At 37.8% G+C, this 24,426-nt stretch overlaps 1 protein-coding gene across 1 annotated transcript in view; it reads left to right on the forward strand.

Moving 5' to 3' along the window:
- CYP2C9 (cytochrome P450 family 2 subfamily C member 9) overlaps positions 1–24,426 on the forward strand; it is a 59,238-nt gene that overhangs the window by 24,558 nt on the left and 10,254 nt on the right. Inside the window, exon 6 of the mRNA XM_004049827.4 lies at positions 16,672–16,813. Coding sequence (XP_004049875.2) covers positions 16,672–16,813 — 142 coding nt within the window. The remainder of the gene's footprint in view (positions 1–16,671; positions 16,814–24,426) is intronic.

Consider the following 24,426-nt stretch of genomic DNA (forward strand, 5'->3'; position numbering starts at 1 on the left):
GCAGGATTTATAATCCTTTGGGTATATATCCAGTAATGGGATGGCTGGGTCAAATGGTATTTCCAGTTTTAGATCCCTGAGGGATCGCCACACCGACTTCCACAATGGTTGAACTAGTTTACAGTCCCACCAACAGTGTAAAAGTGTTCCTATTTCTCCACATCCTCTCCAGCACCTTTTGTTTCCTGACTTTTTAATGATCGCCATTCTAACTGGTGTGAGATGGTATCTCATTGTGGTTTTGATTTGCATTTCTCTGATGGCCAGTGATGATGAGCATTTTTTCATGTGTTTTTTGGCTGCATAAATGTCTTCTTTTGAGCAGTGTCTGTTCATATCTTTTGCCCACTTTTTGATGGGGTTGTTTGTTTTTTATCTTGTAAATTTGTTTGAGTTCTCTGTAGATCCTGGATATTAGCCCTTTGTCAGACAAGAGGGTTGCAAAAATTTTCTCCCATTCTGTAGGTTGCTTGTTCACTCTGATGGTAGTTTCTTTTGCTTTGCAGAAGCTCTTTAGTTTTATTAGGTCCCATTTGTCAATTTTGGCTTTTGTTGCCATTGCTTTTGGTGTATGAGACATGAAGTCCTTGCCCATGCCTATGTCCTGAATAGTATTGCCTAGGTTTTCTTCTAGGGCTTTTATGGTTTTAGGTCTAACATGTAAGTCTTTAATCCATCTTGAATTAATTTTTGTATCAGGTGTAAGGAAGGGATCCAGTTTCAGCTTTCTACATATGGCTAGCCAGTTTTCCCAGCACCACTTATTAAATAGTGAATCCTTTCCCCATTTCTTGTTTTTGTCAGGTTTGTCAAAGATCAGATAGTTGTAGATATGCAGCATTATTTCTGAGGGCTCTGTTCTGTTCCTTTGGTCTACACCTCTGTTTTGGTACCAGTACCATGCTGTTTTGGTTACTGTAGCCTTCTAGTATAGTTTGAAGTCAGGTAGCTTTGTTCTTTTGGCTTAGGATTGACTTGGCGATGCGGGCTCTTTTTTGGTTCCATATGAACTTTAAAGTAGTTTTTTCCAATTCTGTGAAGAAAGTCATTGGTATCTTGATGGGGATGGCATTGAATCTATAAATTACCTTGGGCAGTATGGCCATTTTCACGATATTGATTCTTCCTACCCATGAGCATGGAATGTTCTTCCATTTGTTTGTATCCTCTTTTATTTCACTGAACAGTGGTCTGTAGTTCTCCTTGAAGAGGTCCTTCACATCCCTTGCAAGTTGGATTCCTAGGTATTTTATTCCTTTGAAGCAATTATGAATGGGAGTTCACTCATGATTTGGCTCTCTGTCTGTTATTGGTGTATAAGAATGCTTGTGATTTTTGCACATTGATTTTGTATCCTGAGACTTTGCTGAAGTTGCTTATCAGCTTAAGGAGATTTTGGGCTGAGACGATGGGGTTTTCTAGATATACAATCATGTCATCTGCAAACAGGGACAATTTGACTTCCTCTTTTCCTTATTGAATGCCCTTTATTTCTTTCTCTTGCTTGATTGCCCTGGCCAGAACTTCCAACACTATGTTGAATAGGAGTGGTGAGAGAGGGCATCCCTGACTTGTACCAGTTTTCAAAGGGAATACTTCCAGTTTTTGTCCATTCAGTATGATATTGGCTGTGGGTTTATCATAAATAGCTCTGATTATTTTGAGATACATCCCATCAATACCTAATTTATTGAGAGTTTTTAGCATGAAGAGCTGTTGAATTTTGTCAAAGGCCTTTTCTGTATCTATTGAGATAATCATGTGGTTCTTGTCATTGATTCTGTTTATATGCTGGATTACATTTATTGATTTACATATGTTGAACCAGCCTTGCATCCCAGGGATGAAGCCCACTTGATCATGGTGGATAAGCTTTTTGATGTGCTGCTGGATTCGGTTTGCCAGTATTTTATTGAGGATTTTTGCATTGATATTCATCAGGGATATTGGTCTAAAATTCTCTTTTTTTGTTGTGTCTCTGCCAGGCTTTGGCATCAGGATGATGCTGGCCTCATAAAATGAGTTAGGGAGGATTCCCTTTTTCTATTGATTGGAATAGTTTCAGAAGGAATGGTACCGGCTCCTCCTTGTACCTCTGGTAGAATTCGGCTGTGAATCTGTCTGGTTCTGGACTTTTTTTGGTTGGTAAGCCATTAATTATTCCCTCAATTTCAGAGCCTGTTATTGGTCTATTCAGAGATTCAACTTCTTCCTTGTTTAATCTTGGGAGAGTGTATTTGTCGAGGAATTTATCCATTTCTTCCACATTTTCTAGTTTATTTTTGTACAGGTGTTTATAGTATTCTCTGATGGTAGTTTGTATTTCTGTGGGATCGGTGATGATATCCCCTTCATCATTTTTTATTGCGTGTATTGGATTCTTCTCTCTTTTATTCTTTATTAGTCTTGCTAACAGTCTACCAATTTTGTTGATCTTTTAAAAAAACCTGCTCCTAAATTCATTGATTTTTTGAAGGGTTTTTTGTTTCCATGTAATTGAGTTTCCATTGTTTCCATGGAATGCAAAAATTCCATGTTTTGAGTGAGTTTCTTAATCCTGAGTTCTAGTTTGATAGTGCTATGGTCTGAGAGACAGCTTGTTATAATTTCTGTTCTTTTACATTTGCTGAGGTGTGCTTTACTTCCAACTATGTGGTCAATTTTGGAATAGGTGTGGTGTGGTGTTGAAAAGAATGTATATTCTGTTGATTCGGGGTGGAGACTTCTGCAGATGTCTATTAGGTCTGCTTGGTGCAGAACTGAGTTCAATTCCTGGATATCCTTATTAACTTTCTCTCTCGTTGATCTGTCTAATGTTGACAGTGGGGTGTTAATGTCTCCCATTATTATTGTGTGGGACTCTAAGTCTCTTTGTAGGTCTCTAAGCACTTGCTTTATTAATCTGGGTGCTCCATTATTGGGTGCATATATATTTAGGATAGTTAGCTCTTCTTGTTGAATTGATCCCTTTACCTTTATGTAATGGCCTTCTTTGTCCCTTTTGTTCTTTGTTGGATTAAAGTCTGTTTTATCATAGAGTAGGATTGCAATCTCTGCCTTTTTTTGTTTTCCATTTGCTTGGTAGATCTTTCTCCATCCCTTTATTGTGAGCCTATGTGAGTTTCTGCATGTGAGATGGGTTTTCTGAGTACAGCACACTGATGGGTCTTGACTCTTTATCCAGTTTGCCACTCTGTGTCTTTTAATTGGAGCATTTAACCCATTTACTTTTAACATTAATATTGTTATGTGTGAATTTGGTCCTGTCATTATTATGTTAGTTGGTTATTTTGCTCATTAGTTGATGCAGTTTCTTCCTAGCCTTGATGATCTTACAATTTGGCATGCTTTTGCCGTGGGTGGTACAAGTTGTTCCTTTCCATGTTTAATGCTTCCTTCAGGAGCTCTTTTAGGGCAGGTCCAGTGGTGACAAAATCTCTCAGCATTTGCTTGTGGGTAAAGGATTTTGTTTCTCCTTCACTTATGAAGCTTAGTTTGGCTGGATATGAAATTCTGGGTTGAAAATTCTTTTCTTTAAGAATGTTGAATATTGGCCCCCGCTCTCTTCTGGCTTGTAGAGTTTCTGCCGAGAGATCAGCTGTTAATCTGATGGGCTTCCCTTTGTGGGTAACCCGGCCTTTCTCTCTGGCTGCCCTTAACATTTTTTCCTTCATTTCAACTTTGGTGAATCTGACAATTATGTGTCTTGGAGCTGCTCTTCTCAAGGAGTATCTTTGTGGTGTTCTCTGTATTTCCTGAATTTGAATGTTGGCCTGCCTTTCTAGGTTAGGGAAGTTCTCCTGGATAATATCCTGCAGAGTGTTTTCCAACTTGGTTCCATTCTCCTCGTCACTTTCAGGTACACCAATCAGATGTAGATTTGGTCTTTTCACATAGGCCCATATTTCTTGGAGGCTGTGTTCGTTTCTTTTTATTCTTTTTTCTCTAAACTTCTCTTCTCACTTCATTTCATTCATTTCATCTTCCATCACTTATACCCTTTCTTCCAGTTGATCAAATCGGCTATGGAGGCTTATGCATTCATCACGTAGTTCTTGTGCCATGATTTTCAGCTCCATCAGGTCCTTTAAGGACTTCTCTGCATTGGTTATTCTAGTTAGCCATTCATCTAATCTTTTTTCAAGGTTTTTTACTTCTTTGCCATAGGTTCAAACTTCCTCCTTTAGCTCAGACTAGTTTGATTGTCTGAAGACTTCTCTCAACTCATCAAAGTCATTCTCCATCCAGCTCTGTTCCATTGCTGGTGAGGAGCTGTGTTCCTTTGGAGGAGGAGAGGCACTCTGATTTTTAGAATTTTCAGTTTTTCTGCTCTGTTTTTTCCCTGTCTTTGTGGTTTCATCTACCTTTGGTCTTTGATGATGGTGACATACAGATGGGATTTTGGTGTGGATGTCCTTTCTGTTTGTTAGCTTTCCTTCTAACAGTCAGGACCCTCAGCTGCAGTCTGTTGGAGTTTGCCAGAGGTCCACTGCAGACCTTGTTTGCCTGGGTATCAGTAGCGGAGGCTGCAGAACAGCGGATATTGGTGAACAGCAAATGTTGCTGCCTGATCGTTCCTCTGGAAGTTTTGTCTCAGAAGAGTACCCAGCGTTGTGAGGTGTCAGTCTGCCCTTAATGGGGGTGCCTCCCAGTTAGGCTACAAGGGGGTCAGGGACTCACTTGAGGAGGCAGTCTGTCCATTCTCAGGTCTCAAGCTTTGTGCTGGGAGAACCACTATTCTCTTCAAAGCTGTCAGACTGGGACAATTAAGTCTGCAGAATTTTCTGCTGCCTTTGGTTTGGCTATACCCTGACCCCAGAGGTGGAGTCTACAGAGGCAGGCAGGCCTCCTTGAGCTGCGGTGAGCTCCACCCGGTTCGAGCTTCCCAGCCGCTTTGTTTACCTACTCAAGCTTTGGCAATGGGGGGCACCCCTCACCCAGCCTCACTGCTGCCTTGCTGTTTGAGCTCAGACTGCTGTGCTAGGAATGAGCGAGCCTCAGTGGGCATAGGACCCTCTGAGCCATGCATGGGATATAATCTCCTGGTTTGCCATTTGCTAAGACCATCAGAAAAGCACAGTATTAGGGTGGAAGCGACCTTATTTTCCAGGTGCCTTCTGTCCTTGGCTAGGATAGGGAATTCCCTGACCCCTTGCACTTCCCAGGTGAGGTGATGCCTCACCCTGCTTCAGCTCAGGCTCCATGCACTGCACCCACTGTCCTGTACCCACTGTCTCACAATCCCCAGTGAGATGAACCCAGTACCTCAGTTGGAAATGCAAAAATCATTCATCTTCTGCATCGCTCATGCTGGGAGCTGTAGACTGGAGCTGTTCCTATTCAGCCATCTTGGCTCCAAATGTTCTCAACTTTTATTTTGAAGTGCACGTTCATGTATCTTACATAGGTATATTGTGTGATGCTGAAGTTTAGGGTACAAATAATGCTATCACACAGGTAGTGACACTAGTACCCAATAGGTAGTTTTTCAGCCCTTGCCTTTATATCTCTCTACCCTCTATAGTAATTCCTTGTGTATTTTTTCCATCTTTGTGTCCCACTTTTATATGAGAACATGTGGTATTTGGATTTCTGTTGCTGCATTAATTCTCTCAAGATAATGGCTTCCGGCTACATCTATGTTGCTGCAAAGACATGATTTTTTTTAATGGCTGCATAGCATTTCATGGTGTATATACACCACATTTTGTTTATGCGACACATGATTGGTTGGTTCTATGTCTTTACTATTGTGAATAGTGCAGGAATGGACATACTAGCACGTGTCTTTTTGATAGAACAATTTGTTTTCCATTGGGTACATACCCAGTAGTGGAATTGCTGCATCGAATGGTAGTTCTGCTTTTAGTTCTTTGAGAAATCTCCAAACTGGTTTCCATAGTGGCTGAACTAACTTACATTCCCACCAGTAGTATATAAGTGTTCTTTTTTCTCTGCAGTCTCACCAACATCTGTTATTTTTTGGCTTTTTAATCGTATCCATTTTGATTGGCATGAGATGATATCTCATTGTGGTTTTGATTTGCATTTCTCTGATGATTAGTGATGTTGAGTATTTTCTCATATGCTTGTTGGCCATGTGTGTGTCTTCTTTGGAAGGACATATGTCCTTTGCCCACTTTTTAATGGGGTTACTTGTTTTTTAACTTGTTGAATTGTCTAACTTCCTTATAGATTCTCGCTATTGAAACATTGTTGGATTCACAGTTTGCAAATATTTTGTCCCATTCTGTAGGTTGTCTGTTTATTCTGTTGATAGTTTCTCTTGCTGTGCAGAAGCTCTTTAATTAGGTCCCACTTGTCAATATTCATTTTGGTTCCAATTGCTTTTGAGGAATTATTTATAAGTTCTTTGCTAAAGCCTGTATCCAGAATGTTATTTTATAGATTTTTTTCCATCAGATTCTTATAGTTTGAGGTCTTAAATTTAGATCATTAATCCATTTCGAGTTAATTATTGTATATGGTTCAAGGAAGTGTTCCAGTTTCATTCTGCATATGGCTAGTCAGTTATCCTCATTCAATTTACTAAATAGAGAATTCTTTCCTCATTGATTATTTTTTGTCAACTTTGTTGAAGATCAGATGGCTATAGGTGTGTGGCTTTATTTCTGGCTTCTCTACTTCTGTTCAATTTGTGTTTTGTACCAGTTACATGCTCTCTTGGTTACTGTAGCTTACAGTATAGTTTGAAGTCAATGTGAAGCTTCCCACTGTTCTTTCTGTTTAGAATTGCTCTGGATTTGGGCTCTTCTTTGGTTCCATATGAATTTTAGAATAAAATAATATTGGTAGTTTGATAGGAATAGCATTGAATCTGTAGATAGCTTTGGGCAGTCTAGCCATTTTAATGATATTGATTGTTTCAATCCATAAGCATGAACTGTTTTTCCATTTGTTTGTGTCATCTATGATTTTGTTCATCAGTATTTTGTAGCTCTCCTTGTAGAGACCTTTTTGCCCCCTTTGTTAGTTGTATTCCTAGGTTTTTTCTTGTGGCTATTGTAAATGGGATTGAGTTCTTGATTGGCTTTCAGGATGAACATTTTTGGTGTTTAAAAATGCTACAGATTTTTGCATATTTATTTTGTGTACTGAAATCTCACTGAAGTTGTATGTCAGTTCCAGAGGTTTTTGGAAAGTTCTTTAGGGTTTTCTAGGTCTGAACTGGGTCTTCTAGGTCTGAGATGGGTCTTCTACTTCTACTAGTAGGAGATGGGCCTTGCAGTCTTGAAGACAGTAGAAGGATGGGTCTTATTTTTAATCCAACTTCCTACTCTTTGCCTTTTATGTGGAGCATTTAGACTTTATCTTCAATGTTAACACTGATATATGAGGTTTTGATTCTATTGTGAAGTTGTTAGCTGGTTGCTTTGTAGTTTCTATTGTGTGATTGCTTTATAGAGTCTGTGTGCTATATACTTCAGTGTGTTTTGTGGTAGCAGGTATTGTTCTTTCACTTCCATATTTAGAACTCCCTTAATGATCTCTTATAAGGCTGGTCTAATGGTAACAGATTTTCCTGGTACTTACTTGTTTGGACAAGATTGTATTTCTTCCTTGCTTTTGAAGCTTAGTTTGGCAAAATATAAAATTCTTTTTTGTAATTTTTATTAAAATGAATGTTGAAAATAGGCTGAGCATCCTTTTAGCTTGACAAGGTTCTCTTTGTATGTGATCTGATTTTTTTCTCTAGCTGCCTTTAAAATTATTTTTTAGCCTTGACTTTGGGCAGCCTGGTGAGTAAATGCCTTGGTGATGTTAATTTTGTATAGTGTCTCACATATATTCCCTGGGTTTATTGTATTTGGATGTCTACCTTTCTAGCAAGTTTGGGAAAATTTTCTCAACTTATTAGCCCAAATGTATTTTCTAGATTGTTTACTTTTTCTTCTCTCTCAGGAATGCCAATAATTCCTAGGTTTACTCCTTTTAAATAATCACATATTTCTTGAAGACTGTTCATTTATTAAAATTATTTTTTCTTTATTTTTGTCTGACTTGGTTAGTTCAAAAGACTGGTGTTCAAGCTCTGAAATTGGTCCAGTCTATTGATAAACCCTTCAATTGTATTCTGAAATTCCTTAAGTGACTCTTTCAATTCCAGAAGCTTTGATTGATTTCTTTTTAAGATGTTTACTTCTCGTTCCATTTCCTGGACTGCTTTAGTAGTTTGTTTGCATTAATTTTCGACCCTGCCTTGGATCACTGAGCTTACTTGCAGTCCATATTTTGAATAGTTTATCTGTCATTTCTGAGTTGCCAGTTTGGTTAGGGTTCATTGCTGGGGAGTTCATGTGATCCTTTGGAGGTTTTACAACATTCAGACATTTCATGGTGCCAGAAGTCTTATGCTGGTTTCTTCTTATTTGGAGAGGCTGCCGCTTCTGATTTTTGAAATTATTTTTGTGCAGATAGAATTGTTTTTCTCTCCCTATTTTTGTTCTTTCCTTTTTCTCTCCCCCTTCCTATGGGATGTGACTATAAAGTATGTTGGGTAGGGCCTTTGACTTTGATTCTATAGCTGTGTTCACTTCTGTGGGTAGTTTTATATTGGCCTGTGCAGTTTGACATACATGTCAGTAGATGGCACTTATGAGCAAATGCCAGCTGTGACTGGGACAACTTGATATAGCACAGCTTGATCCTTGTTTTCTGAGGGAACTTCTCTGTTTCCTCAGATAATCTGTTCATCTGTGGAATTCAGAGTAGTCTGGGCTCCCTGCTGAGCCCCAGGGGGATAAAGATCGGTGTCGCTGGACTGGGCAGTCCTGTCTACAGTTCTCCTAATGGCAGGCACTAGCACCAGCACTGAGAGACAACTGATTTTTGCATTGATCTTGTACCCTGAAATTATGCTGAAATCATTTATTAGCTCTACTTATTTTCTATCTGTATTGCATGAGATTTTTCTATATAGAGAGAATCATGTTTTAGTCAAATACACATGATTAGAATTTTTCCTTTCCTATTTGAATGTGTTTTCTTTCATTTCTTGCCTAACTGCTCTGGCTAGAACTTCCAATACTATGTTTAATAGTAGTAAAATGGATGTCCTTGTTTTTTTTCTTTTCTTTCTGATTTTAAGTTACAAGTTTTAGTCTTTCTCAATTTAGTATGCTTTAGCTTTGCAGTTTTCATAAATATGCTTTATTATGATAAAGGAGTTTTATTTCATTTATAGTTTTCCGAGTGTTTTTGTTATGATGGGTATTAAAAGTTGTCAATTGTTTTCTGCATCTAATGAGATGAACATGATTTTCTCTTTTATTCTGATATGGTGTAGTACACTGATTGACTTTCTTGTTGAACCACTTTTGCATTTCTGGGATAAATCTCACTTGCTTATTGTGAGATTTATTTTTATAATGTTTGTTATTATAATTTTTTAATTTTGTAAAAAAAATGTTGCAAAATACACATAACAAAAGTTTCTGTATTAATCATTTTAAGTGCATAGTATATTGGTATTAATTACATTCACATTGTTGTGCAAATGTCACTGCCATACATCTGTAGAATTCTTTTCATCTTGCAAAACAGAAACTTTATACCCATTTAATAATAACTCTTGGCCGGGCATTGTAGATCATGTCTGTAATCCCAGCACTTTGGGAGGTTGAGGTGGGCAGATTGGATGAGCTCAGGAGTTCGAGACTAGCCTGGGTAACATGGCAAAACCCTGTCTCTACCAACAAAGCAATCAACAAACAAAATGAAAGTAACATAATTTCCTCAACTGTGCAAACTAATTCATATTAATAATTCCATGAAATGTGTCCATAGTAACACAACAGCAGAAGATGGGCCTTGTAAAGGCGGCCCACCACATTCTTTGAGGTCTTTGTCAGTCTTATCTGCCAGAGACTGTGTAGACTAAGTGCAGTTAAAATTCCCATTCCCTTATCACTTGCCCTGAAATTTATCTGAAATCAAAGGGAATGGGTTGCCCAAAGAGAAGTGTCCAGAGACATGGATGATGCGACAAGAAATGTAGAACCCCACCCCCACCTCAAATGATAACTCTACATTTCTCCCTTCCACCACCCCATGGCAACCAACATTCTACTTTGTGTCTCTATAAAATCGAGTATGCTGGGTACCTCATAAAAGTGGAATCATTACATATTTGCCTTTTGTGACTGGTTTATTTCACTTAGCCTAATGTTATGTTCTCAGGGTTCATTCATGTTTTTGCATGTGTCAGATTTTTCTTCCTTTCTAAGGGTGAATAATATTCCGTTGTATGTGTAAACCAAATTTGCTTACCCATTTATCTGTTGATGGGCACTTGGATTATTTTCACCTTTTGACTTTTTGAGTAATGCTATTATGAATATGGGTAAACAAATATCTCTTTGATGTGCTGCTTTCAATTCTTTTGGGTATATACCCAGAAGTGACATTTCTGGGATATGTGGTAATTCTATTTTTAATTCTTGAACTGCCTTATTATTTTCCTTAACAGCTGCACCATTTTGCATTTCCATCAGTAGGACATGAGGGTTCCAATTTCTCCATATTCTCACCAACACTTGCTATTGTCTTTTGTTTTCTTAGCCTTTATTTATTTGATTTAATTATTTATTTAGTAATAATGTATAAATATTACAAATTATAGTAATGCAATGTATAATAAAATATTATATATTATAAATATATTATAAATGTATATTATATATCATATAAAAATTTATATTAGGATTGATATATTATTATAAATTTATAATTTATTATTTTAGTGGGCACAATAACTGTACATATTTATGGGGTGTACTGTAATATTTCAGTACATGTATACAATGTGTAATGATCAAGCAGAATGATTAACATATCCATAACCTCAAATATTTTTCGTTTCCTTGTGCTGGAAACATTAAAAATCTGCTCTTCTAGCTATTTTAAAAAGTATAATAAAGTGTTGTTAATTATAGTCACCCTATACTGCTATAGAATACTATAACTTATTCCTTTTATATAGCTGAACTTTTGTATCTGTTAACAACTTCTGGCTATCTCCCTTACTTCTCTACCTCTACTAACTATTCTGCTATTTCTTTCTTTTTTTTTATTGCACTTTAAGTTCTGGGATACATGTGCAGAACATGCAGGTTTGTTACATAGGTATACATATGCCATGGTGGTTTGCTGCACCCAACAACATGTCATCAACATTAGGTATTTCTCCTAATGCTATCCCTCCCCTAGCCCCCCAACCCCTCAACAGGCCCTGGCGTGTGATGTTCCCCTCCCTGTGTCCATGTATTCTCATTGTTCAACTCCCAGTTATAGGTGAGAATATGTGGTGTTTGGTTTTCTGTTCCTGGTTGAGTCTTGGGAGGGTGTATGTGTGAAGGAATTTATGCATTTATTCTAGATTTTCCAGTTTATTTGCATAGAGGTGTTTTTAGTCTTCTCTGATGGTAGTTTGTATTCCTGTGGGGTCAGTGGTAATATCCCCTTTATTATTTTTTATTGTGTCTATTTGATTCTTTTCTCTTCTTTGTTAGTCTTGCCAGCTGAGTTCAAGACCTGGATATCCTTGTTAATTTTCTGTCTCACTGATCTGTCTAATATTGACAGTGGGGTGTTAAAGTCTCCCATTATTGTTGTGTGGGAGTCTAAGTCTCTTTGTAGGTCTCTAAGGACTTGCTTTATGTATCTGGGTGCTCCTGTATTGGGTATATATACATTTAGGATAGTTAGCTCTTCTTGTTGCATTGATCCCTTTACCATTATGTAATGCCCTTGTCTTTTTTTTATCTTTGTTGGTTTAAAATCTGTTTTATCAGAGACTAGGATTGCAACCTCTGCTTTTTTTTGCTTTCTAATTGCTTGGTAAATCTTCTTCCATCCCTTTAATTTGAGCCTAGGTGTGTCTTTGTACATGAGATGTGTCTCCTGAATGCAGAACACCAATGGGTCTTGACTCTTTATCCAATTTGCCAGTCTGTGTCTTTTAACGGGGGCATTTAGCCCATTTACATTTAAGGTTAATATTGTTATGTGTGAATTTGATCATGTCATTATGAGGCCAGCTGGTTATTTTGCCCATTAGTTGATGCAGTTTCCTTATAGTGTCGATGGCCTTTACAATTTGGTATGTTTTTGCAGTAGCTGGTACTGGTTCTTACTTTCCATATTTAGTGCTTCCTTCAGGAGCTCTTGTAAGGCAGGCCTGGTGGTGACAAAATCTCTTAGCATTTGCTTGTCTGTAAAGGATTTTATTTCTCCTTCACTTATGAAGCTTAGTTTGGCTGGATATAAAATTCTGGGTTGAAAATTCTTTTCTTTAAGAATGTTGAATATTGGTCCCCACTCTCTTCTGGCTTGTAGGGTTTCTGCAGAGAGATCTGTTGTTAGTCTAATGGGCTTCCCTTTGTGGGTAACCCGACCTTTTTCTCTGGCTGCCCTTAACATTTTTTCCTTCATTTCAACCTTGGTGTATCTGATGGTTATATGTCTTGGGGTTACTGTTCTCAAGAAGTATCTTTGTGGTGGTCTTTGTTTTTTCTGAATTTGAATGTTGGCCTGCCTTTCTAGGTTGGGGAAGTTCTCCTGGATAATATCCTGAAGAGTGTATCCCAACTTGGTTCCCTTTTCCCCATCAATTTCAGGCACACCAATCAAACGTAGGTTTGGTCTTTTCACATGGTCCCTTATTTCTTGGATGCTTTGTGCATTTCTTTACTTTTTTTTCTCCAATTTTGTGTTCAGGCTTTATTTCATTAAGTTGATCTTTCATCTCTGATATCCTTTCTTCCACTTGATCGATTCAGCTATTGATACTTATGTATGTTTCATAAAGTTCTTGTGCTTTGTTTTTCAGCTCCATCAGGTCATTTATGTTCTTCTGTAAACTGGGTATTCAAGTTAGCCATTCTTCTAACCTTTTTTCAAGGTTCTTAGCTCCCTTGCATTGGGTTAGAGCATGCTCCTTTCTCTCAGAGAAGTTTGTTATTACCCACCAGCTGAAGCCTACTTCTGTCAATTCATCAAACTCATTCTCTGTCCAGTTTTGTTCCCTGCTGGTGAGGAGTCATGATTCTTTGGAGAAGAAGAGGTGTTCTGGTTTTTTTAATTTTTAGCCTTTTTGCACTGGTTTTTCCTCATCTTCATTGATTTATCTCCCTTTGGTCTTTGATGTTGGTGACCTTCAGATGGGGTTTTTGTGTGGACATCCTTTTTGTTGGTGTTACTGCTATTGCTTTCTGTTTGTTAGTTTTCCTTCTAACAGTCAAGCCCCTCTGCTGCAGGTCTGCTGGGGTTTGCTGGAGGTCAACTCCAGATCCTGCTTGCCTGGGTATCACCAGCAGAAGCTGCAGAGCAGCAAAGATTGCAGTCTGTTCCTTCCTCTGGAAGTTTGTCTCATTGGGGCACCCACCAGATGCCAGCCAGAGCTCTCCTTTCTGAGGTGTCTGTTAACCCCTGCTTGGAGGTGTCTCCCTTCAGGAGCCACGGGGGTCAGGGACCCACTTGAGTGTGTCCTTTAGTAGAGCTCAAGCACTGTGCTGGTAGATCTCCTGCCCTCTTCAGAGCCAGCACGCCAGAATGTTTAAGTCTGCTGAAGCTGCACCCACAGCTGTCCCTTCCCCCATGTGCTCTGCCCCAATGAGATGGTAGTTTTACCTATAAGCCCCTGACTGGGGCTGCCCTTTTTTTCAGAGATGCCCTGCCCAGAGAGGAGGAATCTAGAGGGGCAGCCTGGCTACAGCTGTTTTGCTGAGCTGCATTGGTCTCTGGCCAGTCCAAACTTCCCAGCTATTTTGTTTACACTGTGTGGGGAAAATTGCCTACTCAAGCCTCAGTAATGGCAGATGCCCCTTCCCCCACCAAACTCGTGCATCCCAGGTAAACTTCAGACTGCTGCGCTGGCAGTGAGAATTTCAAGCCAGTGGATCTTAGCTTGCTGGGCTCCATGGGGATGGGATTTGCTGAGCAAGACCACTTGGCTCTTTGGCTTCAGCCCCCTTTCCAGGTGAGTGAAAAGTTCTGTCTCACTGGTATTCCAGGTGCCACTGGGTTATGAAAAAAGTCTCCTCAGCTAGCTCAGTGTCTATGCAAATGGCTGCCCAGTTTTGTGCTTGAAACCCAGTGCCCTTTTGGTGTAGGCACCTGAGGGAATCTCCTGGTCTGCAGGCTGTGAAGACCATGGGAAAAGCATAGTATCTGGGCCAGAGTGCACTATTCTTCATGGCACAGTCCCTCACTGCTTCCCTTGGCTAGGGGAAGGAGTTCCCTGACCCTTTGGGGTTCCCAGGTGAGGTGACACTCCACCCTGCTTCAGCTTGCCCTCTGTGGGCTGCACCTACTGTCTAAACAGTCCCAGTAAGATGAGCTGTGTACCTCAGTTGGAAATCTAGAAATTATCTGCCTTCTTTGTTGATCTTGCTGGGAGCTGCAGACTGAAACTCTTCCGATTCGGCCATCTTGCCAGTCACCCCCATTATTGAGTTTCTTCAAGGTAAATATTTTGAATTCCTTTTTTGAATATTTGTTGATTTTATTTTCATCCAGTTCTGTTATTTGAGAGTTATTATGTCTTTTTGGTGGTGTCATATTTCTTGACATTTCACATTGTGTCCCTGTTTTGATGTCTATGCATGTGGTGGGACAATGGCTATTCCAGTTTCTAGAGTGGATTTCATAGAGAAAAACTTTCTCTGAAGTTGAGTGTTTGTGTGCAGGTGATGAAGAGTGGGTAACTCAGTTTTTGAATAGATGCAGTGTGATAGTATCTGTGTAGTTTCTCTAGCTGTGGTCAACATCAGCAATTCAGCAATAATTTTGGGTGCCTCAGTGGCCTAGGCTGTAGAAGGTTGCAGCAGTATCAGGAGTAGTGTAGGTTGTTAATGTCCTTGGTGTCAAAGTATTTGGGCGTGCTCCTATTTTTATTTTCCTAAAATTGGGGTAACTTAGCCTAAGGGATTCCTTTTGATGTCAGCTCTGACATGGCATACATGCAGTTGCATTGGTGCTGGGTTACAAGTACAGGTCCTTGAAATTGTCATAGAAGCATCATTCTAGACTCAGGGTCTTTTAATCATGTATTGTGACACCTGGGCCTTGGGGCGCAGGTTCACTCTCTGTGGCAGGGTTGAATGTAGATTGCCCACAGAGCCAAGATCTGTGACTCTGTAGCACACCCTAGCAGCTGAAGCCCACAGGCTGCGTTGTAGCTATGAGTCTGTTTCTGAGGGTGAGGTGCAGGACAATGCCCTGGCCTGACTCTGAGGTAAAAGTGGCGCTCTTTAGATTTGAGCCCAGCAAGTAGAATATGGCTACTATCATTAATAAGATAGGATAGGCGCATAACTGCTAAATAACCAAGCTCAAGTCAACAATTGGAAATGTTGATACTGGTTTGTGAGTGCACTGTTCTTAAGAGTAATTTTTAACATGACAAGCTTAGAAAACTGTATGAAGCTGATGTTACCAAGGGAGAGGACTGTCTTCATCTAGTAAGTAGACATGTTGAGAGTATCTAGTCTATTTCAGTGGTGTTGATTACACAATATTCAACATGACACACATCACTTGGAGAGTCTAAAAGCATCATTAATTTATTGCTGCTGGCCTAGGGACTGGTTAAAAAGTAATATGTTTTTTATATTGATGATCTCTTTCAACTAAGTATTCCTTATCCATTGCTTTCTTTCTCCTAACTTCCAAATTATGAGAACTCCAGTCTCTAAGCCTTGGCATATGCAGTACCCTTACTCTCTCCTTTATCCCCTGTGGCAATTAATCCCTTTATTCTCCATCTTCATCATTGTTCTTTCTCTTCACTTTGTATATTTTTGTTTATTCCTGCACTACTGCACCCTAGAACAAGTTGTCTGTTGCCTCCCATCTAGATTATAATAGTGTGGGCCCATCTTGTCATTGTAAACCCATTCTCTTCCTCTATAATTTATCCTAGGTTTTGCTGTCATATTGCTTTTTTAATATTTGTTTTTACAAAATTTCAACTTTATAATGAATCTGGGGTCAATATTGAGTCCATGTACCTTTCTGACAGAAAAATATAATTGCAGACTCTTGATTCAGGCTCACAGTATCTAATGATATGGCCCTAATTTACCTTTTCTATTAATTTAGATTGTGGTTGTCTACAGGTAATAATGGCTTTAACACATAATGTCTTTATTTACCTCAAATACAGGGATTCTCTTGGTGGGGCAATCTAGGATAATACAGCAGCCCCAAAGCAGCAGAGAGTCAAGTGCCTTCCTTTTTCCCACTAAATTTAGTATACAGACCTTCATTTTGATGATTAAATCCCAGGATGGGGTCTACTCTACCTCCTACTTCACATTTGTGTCTTGAATATGAAAGAGGAAATAGAGGAAATGGACCTAGAGACCTTCTGCTTATATATTTTCGTAAAAAAAAATATGCTGTGTGACTCAGCTAGCTGCAAAGAGCTTGATGAATGGAATTTTTAGGCAAGCATGGAATAAGGGAGTAGGAAATAAAGTTTGGGCAAGTTGGTCTACAGCCTCTGCTATACAAGCAGTATTTTTTTTCTAGTACTGTACTTTCCAGTTTCTATGTTGGTAACTATATAACTGTGAGTAATTTTGAATTCACTGTAATCAAATATGCTGGTAAATAATTTGTCAGATAATTGCATCAAATCATTCCTAGGAAAAGCACAACCAACCATCTGAATTTACTATTGAAAGCTTGGAAAACACTGCAGCTGACTTGTTTGGAGCTGGGACAGAGACGACAAGCACAACCCTGAGATATGCTCTCCTTCTCCTGCTGAAGCACCCAGAGGTCACAGGTATGATCACAGATGATAAGTTAATTAATTTTCAGAAAAGATTTTGGGAAGGTGTTGCTAGTGTCCTCCTTCCTGTTTCTCTTAGAGAAGCTTCATTATTTAAACTTTTGTGCTTCCAGCTGTAATCTGTTTCAAACTAATGGTGATTACAATGGGATATCTTGGCCTGGCATGGTGGCTCACACCGGTAATCCCAGCACTTTGGGAGGCTGAGGTGGGTGGATCCCTTGAGGCCAGGAGTTCAAGACCAGCCTGGCCAACATGGCCAAATCCCATCTGTAGTAAAAATACAAAACTTAGCCAGGCCTGGTGGCACATGGCTGTAATCCCAGCTACTTGAGGGTCTGAGGCACTGGAATCGATTGAACCCAGGTGGTGGAGGTTGTAGTGAGCCAAGATTTTGCCACTATACTCCAGTCTGGGCAACAGAGTGAGACTCTGTCTCAGAAAGAAAAAAAAAGAAAAAAAGAAAAAGAAAAGATAAAAGGGGCATCTTTGCACAGTAGAGGAAGATAACTGAGAGAAATGAAGACAGCATGGCAGTAGGAAAAGCAGCAGAACTCTGGTCCAATGTGTCTGGATTTATGGCAGGAAGAGACAAGATAAATTGGCCTGGGATTGCACGTTGGTTTTATTATGAGAAGGCCATTTTAAATAGCAAGTATATTCTTCAAGATAACTTTTCTCATTCTCAAAATTTCAGGTTCGAAAACTGGAAACTCTCCTTATTGAAGGATAAATGGTAATCCTAAAAATGTAGTGATCTGCCTGAGAAAATTCCTAGTCCAATAAGTACTCTAAAAAGTTAGATTCATAAGAAAGGTGATTCTGTTTACTAGAAGAGGTATACAAAGAATGTTCCATTTAGGCAGAATATGTACCTGAGACAGTTTCCATGAAACTGGTGTTGGGCAAAATAAGATTTTTTTGAGGAAGTCAATAATTTTATCTTTTATGAACAACTTTACTTTAGAAATTTACTTTTAAGGACTTTTGGTTATGCTGCAGATAAGAAATATTCTTTTTTTCTCCTATGTCAGTATCCCCCATTGAAATGACAATAACCTAATTATAAATAAGAATTAGGCTTTTTTTTGAACAGTTACTAGCCTATAGAGTTCTAGAAGATTTTTTGTCAAATTTTATTGTAGATTAAAGGGTACAAATACAGGTTTGTTACATAGGTAAGTTGTGTAACACTGAGGCTTGGGATCCCAGCTATTCCATCACACTGACAGTAAGCATATTACCCAACAGATGGTTCTTCAGCCCACATCTCTTCTCTCCCTCCCCCATCTAGTGATCCTCAGTGTCTATTGTTCCCATCTTTAAGTTCTTGTGTATTCAATGCTTACCTCCCACTTATAAGCAAGAACATGTGGTATTTGGTTTTCTGTTCTTGTATTACATTGCTTAGGATAATGGCCTCCTGCTTCATCTACAATGCTGCAAAAGACATAACTTTTGTTCTTTCTTATGGCCGCATAACATTCCATTATGTATGTACTAGTCTGTTCTCATGCTGCTAATAAAGACATACCTGAGACAGGGTAACTCATAAAGGAAAGAGGTTTAATGGACTCTCAATTCCACACGGCTGGAAAGGCCTCACAATAAGTCTCTGATAGAGACTTATTCACTATCACGAGAATGGCATGGGAAAGTCCTGCCTCCATGATTAAATTACCTCACATTGAGTCCGTCCCGTGACGTGTGGGAATTATGGGAGCTACAATTCAAGATGAGATTTTGGTGGGGACACAGGCTAACCATATCAGTGTATATTTGCTACATTTTCCTTATACAATCCACTGTTGATGGGCACATAAGTTGATTCCATTTCTTCACTATTGTGAATAGCACTACAGTGAACATATTGGGGTGTGTGTCTTATTGATAGAATGAATATTTTGGGGGCATATACTCCATAGTGGGATTGCTGGGTCAACTGGTAGTTCTATTTTAAGTTCTTTCAGAAATATCCAAACTGGTTTCCACAGTGGCTGAACTAGTTTGCATACCCACCAACAGTGTAAAAGCATTTCCATTTCTCTGCAACCTCACCAGCATCTGTTGTTTTCGGACTTTTTAATATTAATAATTGCTATTCTGACTGGTGTGAGATGGTACCTCATTGTGATTTTGATTTGCATTTCTCTGATGATTAGTGATGTTGAGCATTTTTTCATAAGTTTGTTGGCTGCTTGTATGTCATCTATTGAGAAGTGGCTGTTCATGTCTTTTGCCCATTTTTAATTGTTTTTTTGTTTTTTTTGCTTGTTGATTTGTTTAAGTTTTTTATAGATTTTGTCTGTTGATACATATTTAGATTTTGGATATTAGACATTTAGGTCCTTTAAGGTAGGAAGAGTACAGGAAATAGTCAAGAAGACTTTAACAAATTTCTAAAACACAGAGAGCATATAGAGGAATGATAAATCTGTACAGAGAGGGTAAACTTATAACCAAAAGGTCAGAAGAGAAAAATTTATCAAAGATGAAAAGTTAATCAGTGTCCCTTAAATCCTCCCAATATTGGTATTTAGAAGTACCAAGAGTCAAAGATGGCGGAGAATGAGGCTGAAAAAGGAGGCTCTCCCTGCCTACGTTTCCTCCACAACTCTTTTCATCAGGTAACTGATTTCCTCCCACAAGAAGAAGGAGGCTCACTCTCTAGAGAAACTGAGCTTAAGAAGCCCTGTACTCAGAGACACACAGCAGTGCCAGAAAAGGCATGAAGTGTAGGCTAGAAAGGCAGATTTGGTACTCATCCACTCCTTGAATTCAGACTCTTAGCTCTTTTATTCATCTTCCTTCCTAAAATTCAGCAGCTAGTTTTATCCTACAGAAAGGGAACTGATCTAGAGAAATGGCATTTTTCTTTTGCCATCTTAACAGACAATTCTCTTCAATGTCCAACAGAGTGAATGAAATGAAAACATATACTGCTAGATACAGGGTTATGGAATTTCAGGACATGAGAATTAAAGGGAAAATCACAAAAACTTTCAGAGCTGTACCAGGTTATATTGAAAGAATTAGAATTCAGAATTCTCAAGAAGAACTATTAATATTATCTTGTATATTAATAAAAATAGAGTGTTTTCAGATGTGCATGTTGGCCAAAAATTTTACCATTTTTCCTTTCTCAGAAAAATACTGAAGAATGTGCTTCATTCAAATGCCTGAAACCTTGTTAGAGAAAGTCCTGAGCTCCAGCAATCAGGAAACCTCGTGTAGGAGAATGAGAGTGTCAGGGAGGCTGCCTAGCACCAGATCTAGAAAACAATTACTTCAGAACAGACCTGGTGGATAATTCAGAAGTGAGATGAGACAGCAAGAACAAAAGAGATGTGACAGATTTTATGAGAGTTTCCAATAACTAAAAAGGAGTTTCAAACATCTGCCGGAACACTTGTAAATAATTCTAAGTTGGGAAATGGAAAATAACAAATTGAAATAAAGAGACATTGTTAAGCCCAGGAAAGTACAAAAATAAAATTTAATCATAGTTGTCTTACCAGAGAACCATATTTGTGTAGTCAGAATGATGTAAGCAATGAATACTGATATCATAAAAATTGTCATCTAAATATATTCTGGAAAAAGCAGTGTGGAAAAGTGAGTGTGTCTATCTGAGGGTGTGTTCAAATATGAGGGGAAGATGGAGATTAAAATTCTCAACTTTCATAATAAAAAATTATTAAATATAATCTACAAAAAGATAAGTAAGAATTAGAAACAGAGTATTTAAAAATGTGAATGTATGTTCAGAAGAAGCTGCTAGAATGTTCAAAATGGTGGATTTGGAAAGTGTGAGAATGAAGAGAATACCATCGTGATTTGTGACCCCTCCCACACACAGATGCACAAATACAGTCATATATATGCATAAATCTGATAGTATAATTTAACGTTTAAGCAACATATGTTATTTTGATATGAAATTAATCTGTTTTTCCAAGACAGTAATTTCATGACTAAATTATATGCTTACTTTATGTTTTCAAACATTTTATTATTTTTATTTGTATTAATTATCATATATACTAATGTATATGTATATACATATTTATCTTTTATCTTTTTTAATTTTTATGGGTACAAAGTAGGTATATATCAATATGTTTGGGGGCACATGAGATGTTTTGATACAGGCATGCAATGCGAAATAAGCATGTCATGGAGAATGGGTTATCTATTCCCTCAAGCATTTATTCTTTGAGTTACAAACAATTCAATTACACTCTTTAAGTTATTTTAAAACGTACCATTAAGTTATTATTGACTATAGTCACCCTTTTGTGCTATCATATAGTAGTTCTTATTCATCTCCACCTCCCCTCCCCCCACACTACCCTTTCGAGTCTCTGGTAACCATCCTTCTACACTTTATGTCCATTAGTTCAATTCTTTTATTTTTAGATCCCTCAAATAAGTGAGAACATGCTATGTTCGTCTTTCTGTGCCTGGCTTATTTCACTTAACGTAATGATCTCCAGTTCCCTTCATGTTGTTGCAGATTACTGAATCTCATTCTTTTTATGGCTGAATAGAACTACATTGTGTATATGTACTACATTTTCTTTATACATTTGTCTATTGATGCATATTTAGGTTGTTTCAAAGTCTTAGCTGTTGTAAACAGTGCTGCAACAAACAAGAGTGCAGATACCTCTTCGATATACCTATTTCCTTTCTTTTGGGTATATACCAAGCAGTAGGGTTGTTGGATCATATGGTCGCTTTATTTTTAGGGTTTTGAGGAACATTTAAACAGCTCTCCATAGAGGTCATACTAATTTGCATTCCCACCAACATTGTATGAGGGTCCACTTATCTCCACATCCTCACTAGCATTTGTTATTGCCTGTCTTTTGGATAAAAGCCATTTTAACTGGAGTGAGATGACATCTCATTGTAGTTTTGATTTATATTTCTCTGATGATCAGTGGTGTTGACCACCTTTTTGTATGCCTGTAACCCATTTATATATCTTCTTTTGAGAAACATCTATTCAAATCTTTTGCCCACTTTTGGATTGGATTATTAGATTTTTTTCTATAGAGTTGCTTGAATTTCTTATATATTCTGGTTATTAATCTCTTGTCAGATGAATAGTTTGCAAAATTTCTCTCCATTCTGTGGGTTGTCTCTTCCCTTTGTTGATTGTATCTTTGGCTGTGCAGAAGCTTTTCAACTTGATGTGATCCCATTTGTTCATGTTTGCTTTGAATGCCTGTGCTTGTAGGGTATTGCTCAAAAAATTTTTGCCTAGACCAATGTCCTGGAGATTTTCCCTAGTGTTTTCCTATAGTAGTTTCACAGTTTGAGGTCTTAGATTTAAGTCTTTAATCCATTTTGAGTTGATTTTTGTATATGGCAAGGGATATGAGTCCAGTTTCATTCTTTTGTGTAGGATATTAAATTTTCCCAGCACATTTATTGAAGAGACTGTCTTTCCCCCAGTGTATGTTCTTGGCACCTGTGTTAGTCTGTTCTCATGCTTCTAATAAAGCCATACACAAGACTAGGTAATTTATAAAGGAAAGAAGTTTAATGGACTCACAGTTCCACATGGCTGGAGAGGCCTCACAATCATGGCGGAAGATGAATGAGGAGAAATGTCATGTCTTACATGGTAGCAGGCAGACAGCTTTGCAGGGGAACTCACATTTATAAAACCATCAGATGTTGTGAGATTTATTCACTACCATGAGAAAAATATGGAGGAAACCACCTCCATGATTCAATGATCCCTACCTGGCCTCCCCCTTGACTTGTGGGGATTATTTCAATTCAAGATGAGATTTGGGGTGGGGACACAGCCAAACGATATCAGCCCCTTTGTCAAAAACGAGTTAACTCTAGGTACGTGAACTTGTTTCTGAATTCTCTATTCTGTTCCATTGGTCCATGTGTTTGTTTTTATGTCAGTACCATGCTGTTTTAGTTAGTATAGCTCTGTAGTTTAATTTGAAGTGAGATAATGTGATTCCTCCAGTTTTGTTCTTTTTGCTTAGGATAGTTTTGACTATTCTGGGTCTTTTGTGGGTCCATATACATTTTAGGATTTATTTTTTCTATTTCTGTGAAGAATGCCATTGATATTTTGATAGGAATTTTATTGAACCTGTAGATTGTATTGATAGTATGGGCACTTTAACAATATTGTCATGATTTTTTCCAATCCATGAACATGAAATATTTTTCTGTTTGTTGGGTCCTCTTAAATTTCTTTCCTCAGAGTTTTATAGTTTTCATTATAGAGATCTTTCAATTCTTTGGTTAAATTAATCCTAGGTATTTAATTTTATGTATGGCTATTTTCAATGGGATTATTTTTTAAATTTCTTTTTCTTTTTTTTCACTGTTGGCATATAACAACACTACTGATTTTTATGTTGATTGTGTATCCTTCAACTTTACTGAATTTGTTTATCAGTTCTAATAATTATCTTGTAGAATCTTTAGTTTTTCCTACTATAAGGTTATATCATCTGTACACAAGGATATTTTGACTTCTTCCTTTCCAATTTTGATAGCCTTTATATCTTTCTCTTGTCTGATTGCTCTTGCTAGGTCATCCAGTACTATGATGAATAACAGTGGTGACAATGGGCATCCTTGTTGTGTTCCTGATCTTAGAGGAAAGACTTCCCATTTTCTCCATTCAGGATAGTACTAGTTGTTGGTCTGTCATATAGCTTTTTTATGTTGAGGTATGTTCCTTCTATCTCAAGTTTTTTTAATGAATTTTTATCAAGAAGGGATGTTAAATTTTATCAAATACTTTTTCAGCATCAACTGAAATGATCATATGGTTTTTATCCTTCATTCTGTTGATATGATGTATCACACTGCTTGATTTGCACATGTTGAACCATTCTGGCATCCAAGGGATAAATCCCACTTGGTCATTGTGAATGACCTTTTTATTGTATTGTTGAATTTGGTTTGCTAGTATTTTGTTGAAGATTTTTGAATTAGTGTTCATCAGGTGTATTGGCCTGTAGTTTTTTTTTTTTTTTTTGATGTGTCTTAGTCTGATTTTGGTATCAGGGTAATGCTGGCCTCATAGAATGAGTTTGGAAGTATTCTCTTCTCCTTTATTTTTTGGAATAGTTTGAGTAGGGTTGGTATTAGTTCTTCTTTAAATGTTTGGTAAAATTCAGCAGTGAAGCTAGCCAGTCTTGGGATTTTCTCTACTGAGATGATTTTATTTCTCGTTTGATCTTTGTGCTGGTTATTGCATGTTCAGATTTTGGATTTCTTCCTGGTTCAATCTTGATGGGTCATATTTGTGTAGGGATTTGTCCATTTCTTCTAGATTTTCCAATTTATTGGCATATAGTTGCTCATAGTAACCACTAATTATTCTTTGAATTTCTGCAGTATCAGTTCTAATGCCTCCTTTTTAATTTGTTTTTATTTATCTGAATCTACTCTTTTTTTTTCTTAGTCTGGCTAAAGGTTTGTCAATTTTGTTTAACTTCTCAAAAGAGCAACTTTTTGTTTCATTGATCTTTTGTTTTGTTTTCTTCACTTAAATTTTATTTATTTCTGCTCTGATCTTTATTATTCCTTTTCTTCTACTAATTTTGGTTGTAATT

This window comes from Gorilla gorilla, chromosome 8 (genome assembly GCF_029281585.2).
Source record: "Gorilla gorilla gorilla isolate KB3781 chromosome 8, NHGRI_mGorGor1-v2.1_pri, whole genome shotgun sequence".
Taxonomy (NCBI): domain Eukaryota; kingdom Metazoa; phylum Chordata; class Mammalia; order Primates; family Hominidae; genus Gorilla; species Gorilla gorilla.